The 19,729-nt window shown below is 35.7% G+C and overlaps 4 protein-coding genes and 1 long non-coding RNA gene across 7 annotated transcripts; 2 read left to right on the top strand and 3 right to left on the bottom strand.

Annotated features, from left to right (window-relative positions):
* Window positions 1-936: 936 nt before the first annotated feature.
* On the bottom strand, window positions 937-8,463 carry Pdk (pyruvate dehydrogenase kinase). Of its 3 annotated transcripts, none has more exons than XM_066745074.1 (8): window positions 8,095-8,463; window positions 2,701-2,908; window positions 2,453-2,637; window positions 2,191-2,355; window positions 1,836-2,014; window positions 1,520-1,747; window positions 1,213-1,436; window positions 937-1,117 (listed from the first exon to the last, which is right to left on the bottom strand). In XM_066745074.1, the coding sequence occupies exons 1-7, from the start codon at window positions 8,195-8,197 to the stop codon at window positions 1,248-1,250; spliced, it is 1,257 nt and encodes a 418-aa protein (XP_066601171.1). In that variant the 5' UTR covers window positions 8,198-8,463; the 3' UTR covers window positions 937-1,117; window positions 1,213-1,247. The 3 variants fall into 3 exon arrangements, with proteins under 3 accessions (XP_066601171.1, XP_066601173.1, XP_066601172.1); XM_066745076.1 differs by lacking the exon at window positions 8,095-8,463 and adding an exon at window positions 5,423-5,602; XM_066745075.1 differs by lacking the exon at window positions 8,095-8,463 and adding an exon at window positions 4,428-4,566.
* Window positions 8,464-8,913: 450 nt separating this feature from the next.
* Dhfr (dihydrofolate reductase) lies at window positions 8,914-9,958 on the top strand. The gene is made up of 5 exons (XM_066745077.1): window positions 8,914-9,143; window positions 9,216-9,371; window positions 9,440-9,563; window positions 9,629-9,738; window positions 9,803-9,958. Exons 1-5 carry the CDS (start codon window positions 9,061-9,063, stop codon window positions 9,879-9,881), a joined length of 552 nt encoding a protein of 183 aa, XP_066601174.1. The 5' UTR covers window positions 8,914-9,060; the 3' UTR covers window positions 9,882-9,958.
* HINT1 (histidine triad nucleotide binding protein 1) lies at window positions 9,911-10,739 on the bottom strand. The gene is made up of 2 exons (XM_066745078.1): window positions 10,434-10,739; window positions 9,911-10,257 (listed from the first exon to the last, which is right to left on the bottom strand). The coding sequence occupies exons 1-2, from the start codon at window positions 10,641-10,643 to the stop codon at window positions 9,988-9,990; spliced, it is 480 nt and encodes a 159-aa protein (XP_066601175.1). The 5' UTR covers window positions 10,644-10,739; the 3' UTR covers window positions 9,911-9,987.
* A 365-nt stretch (window positions 10,740-11,104) lies between these two features.
* Window positions 11,105-16,129, bottom strand: Cdk4 (Cyclin-dependent kinase 4). Its single transcript, XM_066745073.1, has 6 exons — window positions 15,726-16,129; window positions 14,389-14,973; window positions 12,277-12,883; window positions 11,871-12,215; window positions 11,631-11,791; window positions 11,105-11,556 (listed from the first exon to the last, which is right to left on the bottom strand). The coding sequence occupies exons 3-6, from the start codon at window positions 12,862-12,864 to the stop codon at window positions 11,340-11,342; spliced, it is 1,311 nt and encodes a 436-aa protein (XP_066601170.1). The 5' UTR covers window positions 12,865-12,883; window positions 14,389-14,973; window positions 15,726-16,129; the 3' UTR covers window positions 11,105-11,339.
* Window positions 16,130-16,312: 183 nt separating this feature from the next.
* Window positions 16,313-18,823, top strand: LOC136784400 (uncharacterized). The gene is made up of 3 exons (XR_010824413.1): window positions 16,313-17,130; window positions 17,294-17,548; window positions 17,990-18,823. It is a non-coding gene; the product is annotated as an uncharacterized lncRNA (long non-coding RNA).
* The last annotated feature ends 906 nt before the right edge of the window (window positions 18,824-19,729 follow it).

Raw genomic sequence — 19,729 nt, 5'->3', positions numbered from 1 at the left:
CTTATTAATTACCAGATGCTTGAACTAACGCATTACGTATGCATATTAGATCCTTTGTCATATTTTTGTATGTAAACATAATTTCTGTTTATCTAAAAGAAAAATCTAACTATTTTAACAATTTGTGACGACATGCACAAAGTAATTACGACAGGTATAAATACTACTTGAAAGCTGTATATTGTTCAAACTAGAAATTCGGCTAATGTAAGCGCAGTATCAAAATAGAGAAATTCGAATAATTAAAATTTTCGTTAGTTTAAATAAAATATATTTGTTAAAAGCTAAAAATGAGAATGTACGATAAACTGCACTAGGAGACCTATGAAACAGTACAAAATACCTTGTTGGAACATTGGCTTGCGAGTCTTTAGTGAATATAACACCTCTTTCGTCACGCATAAACTTTGCTAAATCAAACATTTCGCATTATTTAAACGGCACAAGCGTTGTGCTGTAGAAAATAACAGATCTAGCTGCTGAGCTATCAGCAAAAATAAAATCGTATATCACATCACAGTTTATATTTGTGGCATTTTTCGTTTAGAGTCAATAGGGAGATCAGTCCTTGGCTCGCCAAAACTTTTACACGCTTTTCATGGCTTTCGTGCAATTATGCAAGTGACAACTAAACAGAGGAAAGATGCTTATTATAATTAAAATGCTGATCTTAAAACTAAAACCTTAATATAGAAACGAGAGAGTGAAATCTTCGGGGTTTATTTCGTTTTTACGTAGAGACTCTATATCACAAAAGATCACACAATGTTTAAATTTAAGTTACGAGAAAAATAAGAAAACAGAAAGGATAAGTTTGAAGCGCTTAGAGTAAAAGAATCGTAAATTTAGTTCCAAAAACAGAAAATTTAAATACCCCAAAGATCGAATTAATTACGTTCTAATAATTTCATTCAAAGTCCTCATGAAAGCAATGTGTATGGCATTATAAAAATTTATTAAATTTATCAAATCGTAAAGTTAGATTTGATATGTGCTGTGAAAACTATTTTTGACATTGGTGAATGTTCTTGACAAATATGTTATTCTTGATTTATTCGTCATTCACAATTGCTGTCGCTAAAGCGAAGATTAGTCCATTGATGTCTAGTAAATTCGACTAAAAATAAAACAAACAATCCATTAAATCGAATGATATTCCTGAAATCCATAATCGTGGTAATTACCATTAAAAAAATCAATTTTAAGTCTTACTCCACGGTTTTCTCATCCGACTCACATAGTTGCTGCTAGCAGTGACTGGCTTCTAAGCCGTGAGGTAGTCGGTGACCCTGAGTACTACTCATCCGTAATTGCCTGGCAGCCATATTACCACCAACCTGACTGCTCCAATCTGCAGTTGGTAGCGGTGTACGATAAAATTTGGACGACGTCTTATTAAATACCGGTAATAATTCATTTGCTTCATTTGATAATGCCTGATTCAAAAAATAATAAAAATCATTTGCAACATGCTACGTGTATCGAACATGGATATTGAAGAAAGAACAATAAAAATTACTTTTAAATAAATAACCGCATCGGTTCCATATCCTTCGCAGCTCAACAATACAATATCTCCATGAAAATATCTGGCATATAATCGTGAAAGTGGAAGACCATAACCGTATCCAGCCAAAGGTACTGTATGAGTATCCCCTGAAAGACTTGGCTGAGGTGCGGTACTGTACATATATTTGAAAAGATGGTCCATTTGTGAGCGTGGAATTCCTCCTCCCCTGTCGGACATCTAAAAAAATAACAAGCAAATCAATTATAACATTTATTAGCATATTAAAAAATTTTCCATTCAATTTTCTTATTATCTTGAACCTCACCTTAAGACATATATCCTCTTTACCTCGTACCACAGTGACTTCAACAGGAGGATAATTATCGGTTTCTGATCCATGATACTCCATTACAGCTCTCATACTGTTCTTAAAAAGCTCAAAAAGCATATGATACAAATGACTGGGGACATACACGATTCTCACTTCATTGTTATTTTCCAATTCTGAAAGGTAAAAAATTAATTGACGAAAACTAGTACACTTATGCACTACATTTAATTATAGTCTTCTGATGTTTAACTCCATCTTTTTTACAAATTTTTTTAATTGTTACCCAAAGTTAAACGTCAGTATACTTACTAACAAAACTCGAATAATTAATTTTTGAATGAAAACTTGCCATTGTGAAGTTTTACTATTAATTCGGGGCTGGCCAGATAATATTGATCACACAGGAAACGTGCATTTTCATATGCATCTTTTACAACACTGACCACGTCGCAACTTGGATCTATGCCCCCTACGTGTCTACTATGACCATTCAAGACTCCTCCAAAGAGCAAGGCTAAATATATAATACAAAGATTTCAATCAATGGAAATGATTGCACAAAGAGTACTGATAACAATGATTCGTGAATCCATGAGCTTGTACCAACTTACTATGCTGATTAATAAGCATTCTAATGGATATTCGGGACATGAAAAATCTGTCTAGGAAATACTGTATGCTATATTCAGTTTGAGCATCCACATCATGCGATTCTTTTAGTTCGAGTACGCCCTGTGCCATCGTCTGCACAACGTCTGTGTGTCGGTTTCGAATTTTGATCAAAGCCTGGCAGAACCTGTTCCAATAAAAACATACATTAGTCTAATTGGCAAATATATTAGTTTCTTTGATTACTTACTTGTCTAAGGTAGTCTCGCATACTTCGGCCTTTTCAAAGTGGATGATCTCTTCAAAGGAGGTCACATATAAATTATTAACTATACCTACACTAGGCATTCTTAATAAATTATCCGGCAATAGATGAATCTCTTTCATAATATTAGCCAAGCGCACTGGTAATTCTTTCCTTAAAAATATAAAAGACTTCCTCTCGCAGGCACTCAATCCTGAAAGCAAAAAAAAAAGAGTTATTCACTCAGTCGTTTCCTCCTCCTCGAATCTCATAATTTCAGGCACAATTTAAATCATATTATAAACTTTGCCGTTTCATGCAAAGAGATAAAACTTTATCGAATTATTGATTTGACGTGCCCACCAGTGTTTGCGTAAAAAGAGGACCAAAGTGGACTTTGAACGCATTGACGCAAGAAAATGTTCTTTCTCCCCGTAATTTGTTGTCATCGCAATTATTCTTATTGGATTACAGAGTGTCATACGTTAAAAAAACTGTTTTCTCTTGTTTAAAAATCATGCGGTTGATACCTTGTATATATATCTTTAAAAAAATGTGGTATCGAGGTCGATGATACAATTGCGAAATTATTCTGACATTTTCTTGGAAGTTGCCAACAAACTTTATCATTAACATTTTCTTCTCCAATCTCAGAAAGTTCGCGAATCTTTTTTGAAAGCTCGTTGCCTCATATAGTGATATCTAATGTCAATACGATAAAATTAGAAGCAAATAATTATTACATTTCTTCGATATGAGATTTATCTTTGCAATAAACATTGGTGGATTAAAGTGTGCCAGAAACATAGTCATAATTTACATCCACACGTTCATACAAAAATTGCATTATTCCAAAGCATATGCATATCTATAGAAAAGAGCTTTAGAAATCACTAAAGAAAAATAAGAAACGTGTGGAAAAAAGAACAATAAAAAAAGCTATTTTTCAAGCACAAAGAATCGCATTTCTCATCTTTTATGGTCTGCATGCCACTTTTGAGATAAGGCTCCCTCGCAATTTCACGCCAATTTCATTTTAACGTTCAGTTACTCTTTCAGATAAAAGCCACGGTTACTTAAATTTACTATCTTGACAAAAGCATAAATAAAAATGGCAAAAACAAGCTACTAGTGTTTTGCATAGGCTTCGATTTACGCTGTTTGATTTGAACGAATCGAGCGACGAACAAAAGTACTGCTCTACTATATTATTATTATCAGCATTTGACGTCCACGTTTATTTCTGCAGATTAGGACATTAATGAGAGAGATCAAGGCTTAAAAATATCAAATACGCAAACAATATAAACACTGAGCATCCGGTGTGTGGATGCGATGTGATGTAAATGATGCGGACGAGCCCCTTTACGAAGTTTTGGACTTTGGCACTCGCACTTGTCTACTCTCTCGAAACACATTTTTGGCATTCCAAGAATAGATTTTTACTCTGTCCCTCTACCAATACCAACAAACCGTTCTCGCACTCAATCAAATAACAATCGACTTTCTTACGTTCACCAAATTCTGATTTCTCTTGCACGTGTACACATTTTGTGCTACCGATCGAGTGCAAATTCCACGAAAATTTAATATCAAATAGTTGCAAACTAGACTTTCATTTGACAATGATTTAAAGAGTAGATTTGCAGCATAGGTACACGAAGCACATTTTTGGCGTTTTAAGAATAGATTGCTGCTCTGTCCTTCTACCAACATCAATAAATCATTCTTACACTCAATCAAGTTACAATCGAATTTTCGGCATTCACCAAATTCCGCTTCCTCTTGCATATGTAAATTTTTACCACTGATGGATTGCAATTTAAATGAATAATTAATCATAAGCAGCTTCAAACTATATCTTCTTGCTTTCTAACAATAATCTTCGAAGCATAAGTCGTTAACCACAGTTCCAGCTTTCTATGGCAAATATAAGTGGAACGACCAAAACAGGCCACTTGAATCTTGATGGTACACGATGTTCCGGGGACATTTTCGTTATGTTCACTGGACGTGTGGATATCCTCAGAGCGTTTTAAGGATATCCTAGGGATATTTGTGCTTTTGGTAATAGCGCAGTATTTGCTAAAATGAAGACAAATACCGACAGTAATGCCTTATCTAAAGATTTACAAAGTTTACAATCAACACTGAAATGCGACGCAAACACAATTTTTCTCATAAACATTTCTTCGTCACAATTTTTCTTTCCAATACTCTCCCTGTCCTATGTCTTCACTCTATGTGTGGGTGTAGAAGCGTGTGTATGCGTAATGCGTGCAAGGTCGTATGAATTTTATCTACAGAGAGTGACGCATTGATCGTTAAGCTCGGATCAGTTTAATTTCAACGAGCGAATTAGAAAAGCCTTTTAAGTTTTTTCCTTCTCCCATTGAAGCACAACGAATTCAATTTGTCTCTGATGAGTGAGGCTGTCGGTAGCTGAAAAAAGCAAGAAATGTTTTTTTTTTGTTTTCAAAAACCTGGGAAGCTGAATGGAAATTTTAAAGCAAGGAAAGAAAACGGAAGTATTTTACGCTTGAAAAAATAAGAGAGATAGATGAGTGTTTGTTGGTTGGACGTGAAGAAATTCGTGTGGAAAAATCTACGCATTGGTAAGTTTATAGGCTGATGAGACAGAGAGAGAAAAAGAGAGAAGAAAGGAGAAACCGTATAGTTAAGGTGGAGAGAAGAGGGGAGGAGCGAATGAAATGAGTAACGAACCAACCAATCTCGTGAAGAGGCACGAATTGAAAAGAGGCCGTGCGTCTGCTATCAATCGTTCAGTAAATACTGGCTCTTTGTTTCGAAGCTATTTCACGCCAACTGTCCTTATGTATGATGCTAAACTAATTTTCTATTTTCTACCCTCCCAGAAAGTTCCTGTAATCTTCGTCTGTAGCATTGTCCACTCGATATGTGCAGAAATAAATTTGACGTTCCTGTTAAAAAAAAAAATAATAATAGTAGTAGAATTTTTTCGTCAAGTGGAAAAACCTTCGTGTGTGATTAACTAATAAAACTGTACAAATTTGACGTAGTTTAGAATTAAGGTTGATTATAAGCGTGGATTTTTCCAATAAAAAAATAATTATTCTACCTACAGTGGGGATCACGTGTGTGCGTGTGTATCTGTGTGTAACGATCAAGTGTAAACAAAAACGATCAACCTTCGAATGATGACATACATGTGATACATGTGTCATGCAGTGTGCGTATGCTCCAGCTCGACCAACAAGCGATCACGGATCCCCCCCACTCCTGCCGCTTCCCCAATAATACTTGTCTGAACTGAACCAGCCACGATGACGACCAACTGTCTAGCTTTTCCCCTCCACTACTTGCTCTCTACCCCGTCTTCACATAACTTAATATATTCTCAGATTTCCTGTTTGTTGACTCTCCTTCGACTGTGAATTGTATTTTGTACCGTCATCGATTATCATTGATCGTAAATTAACCTTCGATTTTTAACTAACCTTCTTTTACTAGTCAGTACTCAGTCCCTACCTTCAGTTTATTGGAGGAAAACCAACTCGTACAAAATTCTCATTTCTACTTTGATATCCACGGATAGCAAAGATCCTCTTATGATCAATATAATATACCGTTACTCGTGTGTCTCAAAACAAGAATTATTTCTTCTCCAAACAGCGTAAATAACTATCGAAAAAAATAACGTTTTGTACTGATGCATTATGTCTGCAGAATTTTTGTCGGAGGATATACTGGTTTTCTGAAAAACAAGCCGATTAAACAGCCAGGATAGATTGCGCAACGTGATTATAATGACAGTGATTAAGTTATCATTTGTAATTTTCGCTGTAATTAGTAAATAAACAGAACAATTCGGTGGTTGGCGTCGTAAAATCAGTTAAAAATGTTTTGCTATTGTAGTAGTCATTTTTGTTTAAAATTCTAAGAAATCTATATATTTATATGCTACTGAATTATCAAGGGAAATAGGATTTCCGTTCATGGACAGCGTCGAATGGTATGCTATAAATTTGTTGTAAGACTTAAAAAGTACGTGGTCGATGAGGTTAATGTACTAATGAAATACATGGGGTTGAATCTCAATTGAAAATAGAAATTTGCGCAAGCCTCGAATAGAGATCAAGATCGAAGTGTATTTTTAGAGTAAAATACGTCGATTTGTCTACGTCAGCTAGCCTGCACATTTGCAGAAATGATTTTATACGTATGACGTATTGTCATGCTAGAGAAGTAACACTCAAAATTTTTAAGCTTCGATAGCAGACGGTGCCAGGACAGACGAGATGCTTTGGCTCGAGAAGTTTACTTTTCTGTAACCTTCCACAAAGCAAAATTTATGGGCACGGATAAATACCTGTTTCCTAAGCTCTTGTTGGTTGTTTCATAATCGGTAATAACAATGGGCTTAGAAATTTTATTAAAAAACTTCCTATGCAAAGGATGTCAATTTTTTGCTTTCTCCAATTTTACACTCGAGACTGGTTACTTTTTTTCTTCTATGTCATCATCAGTTTTATCTCAAAATTATTTTCTAAGTATAATAAAAGTGTACAGGAATTGACTTGGTTGCAATTGGACCCGCTACAATCGGTAATTACAACAATTCAAGCTCATAAATTTATTGGCAATTTGTCAGCGCTCTCAGTCGTTTTCACGAGCTGCTTGTAAATAATTTGACTTGTCTCATATAAACGTAATGGTTTAATTATAAACATAAATCCTTTTCCGAGTTAATCTAAAAAATATTAAAAACAAAAGTTATTTAATTTGTGAACTTAGTTTGCACACTGCTTCACAGTTTATTACAAGGAGTGCCCTTCCATCAAAATCGATATAAAGCAAATTACCGCAAGGTTACGAGCTTGACCTTGTCCCTTTTATAAAATACTGTAAAATGCCGTGGTTCTCTAAACATAAAAATTGTCACTCTTGCTTCTCTCTATTTCTCTCTCTTCCTTATAACTGGCTTATACGCAGATCTTAAAGGTAACAGTGTATACACAGGTAAAAAGCAGAATGTAACAAGGATGAAATCAATGTTAGAAAAGCTGGTATAGTTTGGACGCAATGCCTATGGATTAATGCACGTAGTCGTTAAATCAATTTTATTCTGCCGGAAACGAATTCTCGTTAACCAATAAAGCAAACTAGGAGGGAAAGCATCAAGCCCTAGTGAGCGTCCACTTTTTGCTTCTACACAATTATATGCCAGACTCAGTAGTAAAATGCCACTGAGTTTTTATTAGATATGCGAGGGAAAATGGTGAAAAGTTTTACACCAGGTCGTAATAAATGAAAATTCTAATCGTATTATAAAAGTTTCAACCTGAAATGTTAAGAATAAATGAAACTGATCTGAATTCGACACTCTGTTTTTGAATGAAGAATGGTTCGGTTGCTTACCGAAATCGATGAACTGCTTTATCGAGAGAGGAGAGGGGTTGAATTGAGAATAAAAATCCAGCATCTTGGTGATGTTTCCCATGCACTTCTTTGTGAGCTTCATGTTGCTGTACGACGTTACACATTAAAATTCACTGACACGTTGAAACACCAGCGATTTGGTGTTAATTTCCAGAGCTGTCAAAAGTATGAAAACGAAATTAGCTCTGGAGAGGAAAAGAGCGCAGCTCGGTCCAGTATAAAGAAGCTTTACCAAGCTCACCGTGATCACTGGAACTGTTGGGCTATAGGATTGTGTCTGTAGTTGTAGTAATACAATTCGTCAAGCGAAGATAAAAGGCACATCGCCACCGATACACACATACACCCACCAACTGCCAGCTGAAGTCAGTGGTGAGTAGGTTAGCAATGCCAGACAAGATTTTTCGCGCATGCGTATAATACTGATGTAATGTATAGTCGTGTCTCTACGAAAAAAATTTATTTACGGTTGATAATGGTTAATAAGTATACAACAGCGCAATCAGCTGTTAGGAATATTTATTTGGCAATACTTGTTTAGTAAGCAATACCTGAGGAATAAAAAAGTCTTTATTGATGGCACAGTCGTGCGCATGCGCAAGGAACTTGGGAACGCATCACGGATTGAATTTGAACAAGGCAGTCAACAATACAAATCATATCCCCACTTTCTACTGAATCGTACAACACGTGCGCAATGCATTTTTTCATTCCATCTCGATATGTTTTAACCAATCAGATCCAAACCTTTTCATTTTAAATCCTCTGTAGTTTACTTTGGCGCGCTAATCATATATTTGTTGCTTTATCCACCGCTACAGAACCACCTTCCTCAGCTCCTCGCTACTATCAATTTTTAGGTTAGAATCGTTAGAACGTATAGCCATAATACGTTCCTTTTTTAAGTTTATTATATTCCAATTATAAACATTTAACATTTCAACAATGCATTTAAAACTGAATCTAATCGCTGCTGCTTCTGAAAATATGGGCATTGGTATCAATGGAAAGTTACCTTGGAGACTTAAGTAAGATCTACTAGTATTCTTAAGTACTTTAGCACTTTTTTATTTATTTCCTATATATTATTTTTTTTTAAGAAGTGAAATGGCCTACTTTACTCGTTTGACAACCGAAACCAAGGATCAGAAAAAAAAGAATGTTGTATTGATGGGAAGGGTAACGTGGGAGTGTATACCTAAAAGATATAGACCACTTAAAGATCGCATAAATATAGTTTTAACAACTAAAAACTTGTAATATTGCAAAAGTGTCAAGTTTTTGACAGACTCTTATTGAAGACTAAACATTTTTAAATTTGTAGGGATTATGGCGACGAAGCAATTGTTTGTAACGGATTATCACAAGCTTTAGATTTAATTTCGAAAGGACCTTTGAAAGATCAGGTTGAAAGTATTTGGGTAATAGGAGGAAGCTCGGTATACAAAGTAAGCGTTTTAAAAATGTGAAATGCTGGTCAGAAATGTATAAAAATTTGACAATCATTCCACAGGCTTCCATGGAATCACCACATTTTTCTAGATTATATCTTACCAGAATCAAGAAGTATTTTGAGTGCGATGCATTTTTTCCTCCTCTTTTGGATAATCTAAAACTAATAAAGTAAGCTCGGCGAAATTTTTAAAGAAACGTGTAACAGATATATACGTACACCTTATTTTTTTAGCGATCCTGCTGTGCCCACAGAAGTTCAAAAAGAAAATGATATACAGTTTCAGTACGAGGTATATGAGAAGGAAGAATAATATTTGTAAAGAATAATACGAAAAATATATATATTTTTTTACTGCACTTCGTAGATAAAATTGTTGTTTATTTCTTATAAAAATCAAGTTAATTTACACAAAATAATTAGCCAGGTGGCCATTGCAATTGGCGACCACCGAGAACGTGTAAATGCAAATGGAAAACTGACTGCGCACCGTTTTTCCCATCGTTCACGACTAATCGAAAACCATTGTCCAGTCCCTCTTGTTTTGCAAGTTTCCGGGCAACTAACATTAAATGACCCAGCAAAGCTTCATCCTGATCTTCAGCTTTTGAAAGTTGTTCGATAGGTTTACGTGGTATTACCAAGAAATGAACTGGTGCTTGAGCGTTGATATCGTGAAATGCAACACACTATTAAATAAATTAATTTTCGTTCATCAATGACACAATTGCTTAAGAATTTTAATTATTTCTGATTAAGAGTGTATTGTAAGTACATTAAATGTAAGGTTAGGTTATACTAACGTGCTTAAAATAATAATATAACAGATGAAGAAATTAAAGGTAAACAAAAGTAAAAAAAATACCTTGTCATCTTCATAAATGAACTTGCAAGGGATTTCTTTGCGTAATATTTTTCCAAATATTGTATCTCCGCCGGGAGATGCAGCTTGAGCTTTCTCTACTTCAGACGCCATTTTTCGCCAACATACAGAATTTAAGAAGTTGCTATTGGCAATATTGGCATTAACAAATAACTTTCGTTTATCTAACAATCTATTTACAAACAATCGCATTTTTTTTTTAAATCGAAATCAAATTTTCACACGTTAGACGTATAAATATTTACTTATTTGTAGATATTTATACTGATCGATGGGCCAAAGTCCAACTTAACATACTGAATTTTTAAAGGCGGTAAGTTCGAAAATAAGCTTTGCAGAGTAAAACGTTAAAACCTTTATTTATAATACAGTCTTCGTATTGTCTTATTTCAAACAAATAATTCGTAATGTAACTAACAATATAGGCATTTAAATATAATTACATTCTTGTTACCTATACAAACTTCATATACAATAAACATATAGACAATAAATACATTGTTATTTATATTGTCTAATAAAGCATGGCAGTGTTATTTCTGGTTCAATATGAAAAATTATTAATTCTTCTTTTTCTGATGGGTCTATATAGGCCCCAGTCTTACAAGAATCTATTCCATTACTATGTAATATAAAATACTAAGTAGCATAAATTATTTTAATATACAATTATAATTAAACTTTTGTAGCGTATAAATATGCAAAGAATTATGATATATAGTACATACACTAACTAAATATTACTATTATTATTATAATTATAGCAAAAACACTAATATTTTAAATTAATTGTAACTGATACTTTTGCACTGTACAATTAGAGTTAATTATACCTGAATATAATCACTTAGTCCTGAGCTTTTTACAAAAATTACTGAAAAAATCGTATCACGATTCTTCCTTAAAATATTCGTGTGCAAGAGCTTGAGTAGCGCTCAAGCGACTATGAGGATCAAAGGCTAATATTTTGCTTATTAAGTCTAAAGCATGTTCACTGAGATCAGCAATTGTTGCTCTGAGAGATCTTGCATGTCTGTATGGAAATGCTGTCCAGCTCAAAGATACATTTTCTGGCCATTCTGCTTGAGACGGTGTACCAATCAATCTAAAATTTACAATATGTTATTTACTTTTAGGAATTTGTCTTAACCTATGAAACATCCATAATTAAATGCTTACTGAAATATTCTGTCTAATTGATCACCTTCACTACTACCAGGGAATAGTGGTTCCAATTTATACAATTCGGCAATTATACAACCTACAGACCATAAATCCACAGGGGTAGCATAAGAACATCCTAATAAAACTTCAGGTGCTCGATACCATAATGTTACTACCTAAATTAGATTAATCATGCTGTTAAACTTTGATAAGACGAAAGATTTCTTGTTGTACTTTATGCAAAACAGAACTTACCACAGAAGTTAATCTCATTTCAAAATCATATGTCTTTGCCAAACCAAAATCAGCTATTTTTATTCTTCCGTCTCTTGTAACCAACAAATTTTGTGGCTTTAAGTCTCTATGTATAATCCTATGGCTATGTAAAAATTCTACGCCTAAGAAAATTTGCTTTGACATTTGCTTTATAACATGTAAGGGTATTCCTGTTGGAGGGCATGAAGTTATATAGGACGCCAAGTCCCTTTCTACATGTTCAAACACTAGCCAAAGTGTTAGGCCTCTGTCTATCCTTTCTGGTCTTTCATCCGATGAAGGTAGTTGTAAATAATTGCCTTGACAAACGTCCAGCAATCTTACCTGAAAATTGATACAAATATTAGTAATTTCTAATACATAGACTACAGAGGTAGACACTTACAATATGTGGATGTTCAAATCTTTCAAGCTGCTTCAAAGTAGCAATTTCCCTGAGTGTATTCATAGGTAATCCATCCTCTGTCAGAGGTACTCTAACTTTTTTTAATGCTACAATCTGTCCACTATTGATATCCTTAGCTTTATATACAGTGCCATAAGCGCCATTTCCAATTAAAGATAGTTCTTCGTATAAGGCATGTTCCCCCATCAAGGAACTATTTGGGACAAGAGTATCTGTTCTAGTACTACCCCTGGCCAAAGCCTCATCAGAGGAGCCTTGGCCAGTATATTTGGTTTGTAAAAAAGCTTCCAGTTTGGTAAGTTTTCCTTTTCCAGATGAACCAGCAGTTCCCGACTTATTCGCCTCTTTCTTAGGATTTTCTTTTGTCACGTGTTTCAACTCGTCTGTAATATTCACTGTTGCGTGATCCTGATTAACTTTCGAATTTCCCTCCACCGCCAGCTCTTGTCTCTCAGTGACATCTTCTTGTGGTTCTTGGCATTTAGATTTCTTTGCTGGAGTTGGCGTCGATAGATCCGATATGAGCTCAGGATCGGAGCTTGAAATCCGTCGTGGTCTTCCAGCCATCACCACATCTCGGATCGACCTGCAGTTGCAATAAATCAATATCAGATATCATACGTTTATTACCAGTCAATTAATGAAATTAACCCCCTCTTAAGAAGAGTTCAGTCAGTACACCCTTTAAGACCTAGAGGTCTAGAGGGGGCACCCCGTTAGCAAGTGCCTCAAATATTTACTTTTCCAAGCATTTAAGAGTTGTAAGAGGTAAGATTACCAGGAATGTTATTTTTCCATCGAGATATTTGTTCAAAAACACTTGCGAGCCCATGTGTACATAGACAACGCGGGCTTTAGTAAAATATTCAGTGCGCCAACTACAACGAAGAAAAGAACGAATCAGAAACCCATGGAGAAACGATGCGTCCGAGCAGCCTGATCAGAAAACGACATCTGCACTAACACCTGCGCTTACTGCCATTATACGCCGTTTGCGTGCCCGTATCTTCACCAACCTTCTTTTTCCTACAAGACTTTTTCGTATCCTTCATTGTTGTATTTATTTTCTCTCAATTCTCTTCTTTAAAATGCAATATGTGCTTAATTTACCCCCCGGTAGAAAATACTACATCCTTATTTATTTTTCAGAACTGAAGATACATTGATGAAAAAGAAAATATTCAAAAAAAGAGAACAAAAACTAACTATACTCTAGCCACCGTGAGAACCTTTTGGTTGATACAGAATAGCTGAATGAAGTCTTTGCTTGAGATAGATAATATCAAATACGTGGAACACCGTTTATAGAATAGAACCGTATACGCAAATCATAGCTGATGCGACGATTAGAACTTGACGAAAAAAATCCAAAAAAAAAGAGAAAAATGTTCGGTATCACATTACAAACATAAATCCGGCACTCGACCCTTACAATCAAAAGGAAGCAATAAACTAAATAACGTTATCACGTCGTAATATATGTTATAGTATAGTATAGATCTTTCTTGTCTTCTCTTTCTCGCTCACTATAGAGCAAAACTAAGTTGTTCTCAATTTAAAGCTCTTATAAACACTATGTTACGTAGTATAAATGCAAATATTTATGTTTAAATTTGGACTTTTTTTCTAGATTATAACCGTACAAGTTATGTCGCTCTTTACAAATAAATGTAGTTGTTTCCAAGTATAGATAGCCGGCATACAGTCCTGTTATACGCTCATTCACGTTTCTGAGTATCAAAGTATACACAGACAGAAAACTGCACGTGATGTTTATTATTGTCCCTGTGACAGAAAAAAGTGACTCCTTCTAGTATAAATTGTATAGCACGGCCAACTTGCCTTGCTAAAACTTTCATACAAATTATATTGCTAACTTTCTCCAATACTATTGAAAATGAGAAGAAATGACAGTTGCCTACGAAGCAGTACAGTTAACGCAAAACGAAGATTTGAATGATTTGAATGATCGGTTGAAGCAGGAGGGATATCTATAAGAAGGAAGCGACAAATATTAACAAGGCAGAGAATAACGACATTCCATCCTGCTTCCCATGTATGGTAAATAAATAAAGAAAAGTTTGAACTTACCGGCGAGGTAGTGACCTCCCAGGAAAGAATGTAGTGGCGGCTGTTGTGGAGTACGAACAACAGTTTTACAAGCCGGAAATGGAATTAGGGGACAACAGCGGCAGAGAGGTCTGGTCTGGCCTTAACATGACTAAAGGCGACACGAAACAGGCGACAGGGAGGGAGCACATGAAGAAAGTGGAAAACGATCGACCACGAAGAATGCAAATCGTCGTCGGGTATACCAGCCAATCAACAAAGAGAACGTCGTAAGTTATGGTGAGGATTGGTCCGATGTTGCCTGCGGGAACTCGAACCTGGCCGAGCCCGGCTAAACCCGATTAAACCCAGCCCGAACGGCCACGGCCAGCCAATGCTTGCTTACCAGCAGTTACCAAATACCATTCAGTTCAGACTTCAGTGAGTTTCAGTTTTCAGTTACTGTCCGACCTTTGCTAAGGAAGGATTCTTGAATGATTTTGTTCCTTTTTTTGGTGCGTTATTCTGCTTACATTATATTCTTCTCTACCAACCATCTGTCACCGACAGAACAAGATCAAATGAACTCATTTACGCTCTTTCTCTCATTATCTCGCCATCTCCTTTCTACAAATAGAAGAATGACCATTTGCATAATTATATTGTCAATGAAACACATTTTAATACATAAAGTTCGTATTTTTCTGAACTTTGTAAAGTCAGCCACTCCTGTCGCTCTACTATCGCATACGTCATATCATATAAACAGTTGATCCTTTCAGCAGAGTTTGTATTCTCGAAAATGTCAAAAAATACTGCAGACTGAAATTAATTATTCTAGTGTAATGGGGAGAGTTCGAGACTCATAATTAAAAGTTGTAGACAGCTAAGCCATGAATCATACACTCAATATTTATGTTACAATAATATATACTATAGAATGGCAACGGCTATATGATATTTTGTCGAGACTCGAATTACGAGCAACAAGCATTATAAAGCGGAGTATGTGCTGATTAAGATGATATTCTTATCGTTCCATTGTAGAAAATGTGATTTTAGTCAAAAGACAATTATAAGCACGAAAAAGGATATCCGGTACTGTGATATGGGGGGGACAAAATTGTCGGGAAGCCAGCAGCGACACCACGTGCTTTTCTTTCACACTGTGGAAAGCTGAGACACGTGTTTCTTAAACAGAGATCACTGAACGATAGAGTATCTTTAAGATAATTATTTAGCATCTAGATCGAAGTTCGCTCGATAAAGAACTTTTCTCGTGGGAAACTTTGTAATTACGAAATTTTAATGATTATTAATTTTTTTATGTACAAAAGCGGAAGCTGCAGTGAGCAATGAAGAAAGAACGAGAGTAGTACCTTGGGTTGATTGATCGATGGCAAGTATCGTTTGAAGATGCTGGAGGCTTTCCAAAAGGTCCAGTCCATAGGTCCTATAGGAGAGGATAAAATGATTTCACAGTGGTTCACATTTGCAGAGAGATATTTCCGCCATAAGAGAGAGTCTGTTGACGCTGCGTCTCTGGTGGCTAGGAGTCATCTGGCCGTGCAAAGCAAACAAGTCCTAGTCCTGCTATTCTTCCATCACTACTTCTGGAGTTCTGGATGATCCCGTCTCCTGCTGCAACGACGCGAGTGTCGCGCGATCCGAGACATGAATGGAATGCTTTGCTTGCTTTTGCTCGGATCTACTACCCGACTCAAACGATGCACGTTTGCACGCGAGAGACCGAGAGAACGCCCTGGTGGCTGGTATAACCGGGTACGACGTCTCTGGACTGGAATGGAATTATGGATGGGAAATTGGAATGGGTATGGGCCTATGGGCCAGCAGCATCCAGGGCCGGCATAGTGAATTCGGTACCCTGGTCTCTAATCAAAGTTTTCAAACAATTTTTTCCAAGACTCCTCTATCGAGGACATCACTTAACTCCCATTCTTGCGTCCATTAAACTCCATGCTGAGACCTTACTTGCACAGCATAGAATTTTATATTATTTTATAGAAGCAAAATGCTTAAACGATTTTTTTATAATCTCTTTTTACTTTCTGACAATATTCAATTTCAAAATATTTGTGACCGACTTAAGAAACGATCCGAAATGACTATTAGCCTTAAAGTTTCGAATTGACTGTGATAAATTGACAATAGTGATCGATCCATTCGCGTTGAATTGGACATCAATGACTTGGCATTCGAAAACGATAAATCAAAAGCGGAGTGTTCGAGGGAACAATGATATAGATAATCCGCTTGACTGGCAATTTAAATGTGAGGTTTTGAAAGCAATAGACTGCATCGTGGTGCCCGAAGATTAACTTTCTGTTTACCATGTGATGGGGTTGAGCGTATTATTTTATATTTGCAAATTTAATATTGTATCTTTAATTACAATTGAATTTTATTAATTTCTATGGTACAACCGAACTCGACTCTGGTTTATATAAGTGTAAACTATTTCTAGTATTTTTACATGTTCTACGTATAATATTATTAGAAGACAAGCGAGATCTTTGAGAGTTTGAGACGCACGAGGTGAAGCATTCGACGTTGCAAAATTATAAGAATTACATGACTCATGCAGTGCACCAATGAATCTTGATCTTTTTTCATTCTATGAGTATGCAAAACTCTACATTAATATTATTGGAGATGTTGAAAGTGATAGCTTAATCTGGAGATAAGCAAGGAATCAAGCATTTTTGTTGGAAGGACATGATATAACTACTTTACTGTGCTGACTGAGACCTTTTGGATCACCAGGTGCAAATTCTTTCCAGGTGTTCTCGACTCTCTTGATGCACTGGAGAGATTATTTATTTCTTTAAAAATATGCCTTTGCATGCTCATATTTATTAGTTTTTGTTTTACAAATAATTTGTTTCTTTGCATTTGTGCCTCAAATAATTTTTCTCATATAATTTAGGTGATGGTGGGGGTGAAGGAAAAAAGATGAGGGAGGAGGGAGATTGAGAAGGAAGGAACTAAGGAAGAAGCGAATCAGGGACGCTGCTGCTGTACGAAATGCATTCCGACCTCGCCAAACTAGATGGCCGACTGGTTTTTTTTTACCTAATTTAGATCCCCCATTGTTCACGGTATGGAATGAAAATAACCCCTGTGCAGCTGGCTCCGCGTTAGAAACTCCGATGAGTTCTGGCCGCAATGCTGACTGTTTTGAGTAATTATCTATAGGCCTGAATATTAATTTCTATTTTCTTTTTAACTTCCTTAAAAAAAAAATCTGGTAATTTTTAAAGTGAGAGTGCTCGTCTGAAAAGGCGAGTACTCGCTGTATGCTATAAAATAAGCCTAAGAATACTCAAATACAACAATACAATCCGGAGATACACTAATTTAATTTTAACACAATTTTCATTAACAAATTAGTGTATCTCCGGACTGGATTGAGTGGATTGTCGGATTTGAGTGTTCTTCGTTTCCCTTTAAGTATTTCTAAAAAGAATAATCTAACTATTAATATTTTTATCCAGTTCAACTTCATAAGGTTTATCATTTTTTAAACAAGAAGCATTATTGTTTTTATATCATAATAAAATTATTTTAGAAAGGAACGAAAGCAACTTTATCCCCAACGGATAAGATATATCTTCTGTTGCAGGGTAAAACACTAATTTACCAACGGCTGATAACTATCAGCTTTAAGGGGATTTCTTCACTTATCGACGTTTTAAGTCAATATTATATATTCCACTAAAGCATTTGTGAAGAAATTGTAGTCCCTACGAAGCGACCGAAACTAAAAGTATTTATAGTGCAGAACAAAATTTGACAATGCTAGGTTTTCAAAGTGGATCAAGATTAAAATCATTTAAAAGAAATATTAAATCACAGTCTGTAGCCAAACGACCACGAATCGCCCTCAAGCTCGAGTGGATTTTAACGTGCAGCCTTATTAATTTCGTATGTAAAGCAAGCCCTCCTTTCCTCAACTATTTACTTCCGGATGAAAATCAATTACTTTTTGAATAATTTCATGCGTTCTTGGCCTACGGACTGTAGCCGTAGCTCATTAAAATAATTTAAACATGCAAGATTAATAAGTTGGTTCAAAGAGCCAAATGAATAAGTATGGATGCAACAAAAACGTAAGGAATAGTTAATATTTCAGAGTTCAAGCTTATATACCAGAAAGAGGTAAGAAGGAAGTGGAAAGAAGCAATCGTTTGCACAGCTGTTTTAGAACTATGCAAATACATTTTGTTTCCTATGATAAAAAATAATTGAGAAATTTTAAAGTTTGTCCATACGAATGTTTTTGATCTATCTGTTGTAGCATAGCATAATTTATCATAAACATACAATGAAGCTACGTTTTGTAACAGAAAGCGAGACTTTAGAAAAATGATATATCATTCGAGGACCGCACTAGGCTCTTGTGATCATCAAGCTTCACTAATCTCTCGTGGAATTCGTGCCTTTCGAGTTCATGAGGATTTTTCGTCTTCCTAATAAGAGTTCGTGGATCCGAAAAAACCCATGACCTGCCTCTAAATTTTCTTCGTAGCCTCGACTTAAGTTTTCCATCAATTTTCTGAGAACATCAATCATAAAGCTCGAGGCATAAATTCCATTCTTTCCCAGGAACGGAAGGATCCACACGAGATATTTCCATAATAATATTAAGCGTCTCCGCGAAATATTTCTGCAATTTCGTAGCATCAAAGATTGCATAATAGGAATTTTACTGAGAAAAATTCAACTTTCATTCATACACGGAAAGAAGTCATACATACTTGCATTTGAAGTTAACGGAAAAAATCAAAATTACAGGAGTAAACGAAAAAGGTAAAATTATAGGTTTTTTAGAAAAATTCAGAGTCGAAGAGTGGAGAAATAAAGAATATTCAATTAATTCGCATGAATTCACATTCTTTTCCTTCTCATAAATAGAAAAAAGCGTAAACATTCTTTGAGGAAATTTTTGGAGGGTTATGAGAAGATTATTTTTAAGGTCGAAGATGGAATTTGGGGTAGGCGCAGGTATAACGGTGGGTTATGGCAAAAAGTTGACGATGAGAGAATGAAAGGTGGGATGATAAAGGGGAAAAAGTCTTGAGTGATGGATGATAAGGAAAATGGAGGAAGGGAGAACAGGTGTGAGAAAAACTGAAACAGTCAATGTTAGTAATGGGAGGGTAGGGTGATAAGTTACGGTTGAAAATATAGCAGGTAGTTTACTACCAATACCGGCTCGACGTCTACCTTAATACCTACCATCATAAGGCTTATGGTGGTGTGTCCGAATACCATGACGTCGAAGAAATAGCAGAAGTGGGAGAAACCGCGTACAACCTCTCTTCCCCCTCCTTCACCAAGTCCCAGTTTGAACAGAACCTGG

The sequence above is a fragment of the Prorops nasuta genome, unplaced genomic scaffold (assembly GCF_024137725.1).
Source record: "Prorops nasuta isolate Cenicafe-Biocafe unplaced genomic scaffold, Cenicafe_Pnas_1.2 PNAS00053, whole genome shotgun sequence".
NCBI lineage: Eukaryota > Metazoa > Arthropoda > Insecta > Hymenoptera > Bethylidae > Prorops > Prorops nasuta.
The sequence above is the reverse complement of the archived record's forward strand: the minus strand, read 5'-3'. Positions and strand labels throughout refer to the sequence as shown.

Bases quoted from the DNA above. Each gene is read 5' to 3' on its own strand.
- Pdk (XM_066745074.1), bottom strand. From the start codon at position 8,197: ATGAAGCTCACAAAGAAGTGCATGGGAAACATCACCAAGATGCTGGAT. The intron at 2,909-8,094 runs GTAAGCAACCGA...TTTTGCTTTCAG, and splicing joins AAAGCAGTTCATCGATTTCG to GATTGAGTGCCTGCGAGAGG. The intron at 1,437-1,519 runs GTAATTTTTATT...TTTTTGAATCAG, and splicing joins ATGCGGTTATTTATTTAAAA to GCATTATCAAATGAAGCAAA.
- Dhfr (XM_066745077.1), top strand. From the start codon at position 9,061: ATGCATTTAAAACTGAATCTAATCGCTGCTGCTTCTGAAAATATGGGC. The intron at 9,372-9,439 runs GTAATATTGCAA...TTAAATTTGTAG, and splicing joins GTTTTAACAACTAAAAACTT to GGATTATGGCGACGAAGCAA. The intron at 9,564-9,628 runs GTAAGCGTTTTA...ATCATTCCACAG, and splicing joins GAGGAAGCTCGGTATACAAA to GCTTCCATGGAATCACCACA.
- HINT1 (XM_066745078.1), bottom strand. From the start codon at position 10,643: ATGCGATTGTTTGTAAATAGATTGTTAGATAAACGAAAGTTATTTGTT. The intron at 10,258-10,433 runs GTATTTTTTTTA...TTTATTTAATAG, and splicing joins TCATTTATGAAGATGACAAG to TGTGTTGCATTTCACGATAT.
- Cdk4 (XM_066745073.1), bottom strand. From the start codon at position 12,864: ATGGCTGGAAGACCACGACGGATTTCAAGCTCCGATCCTGAGCTCATA. The intron at 12,216-12,276 runs GTAAGTGTCTAC...ATCAATTTTCAG, and splicing joins GATTTGAACATCCACATATT to GTAAGATTGCTGGACGTTTG. The intron at 11,557-11,630 runs GTAAGCATTTAA...TGTAAATTTTAG, and splicing joins CAATTAGACAGAATATTTCA to ATTGATTGGTACACCGTCTC.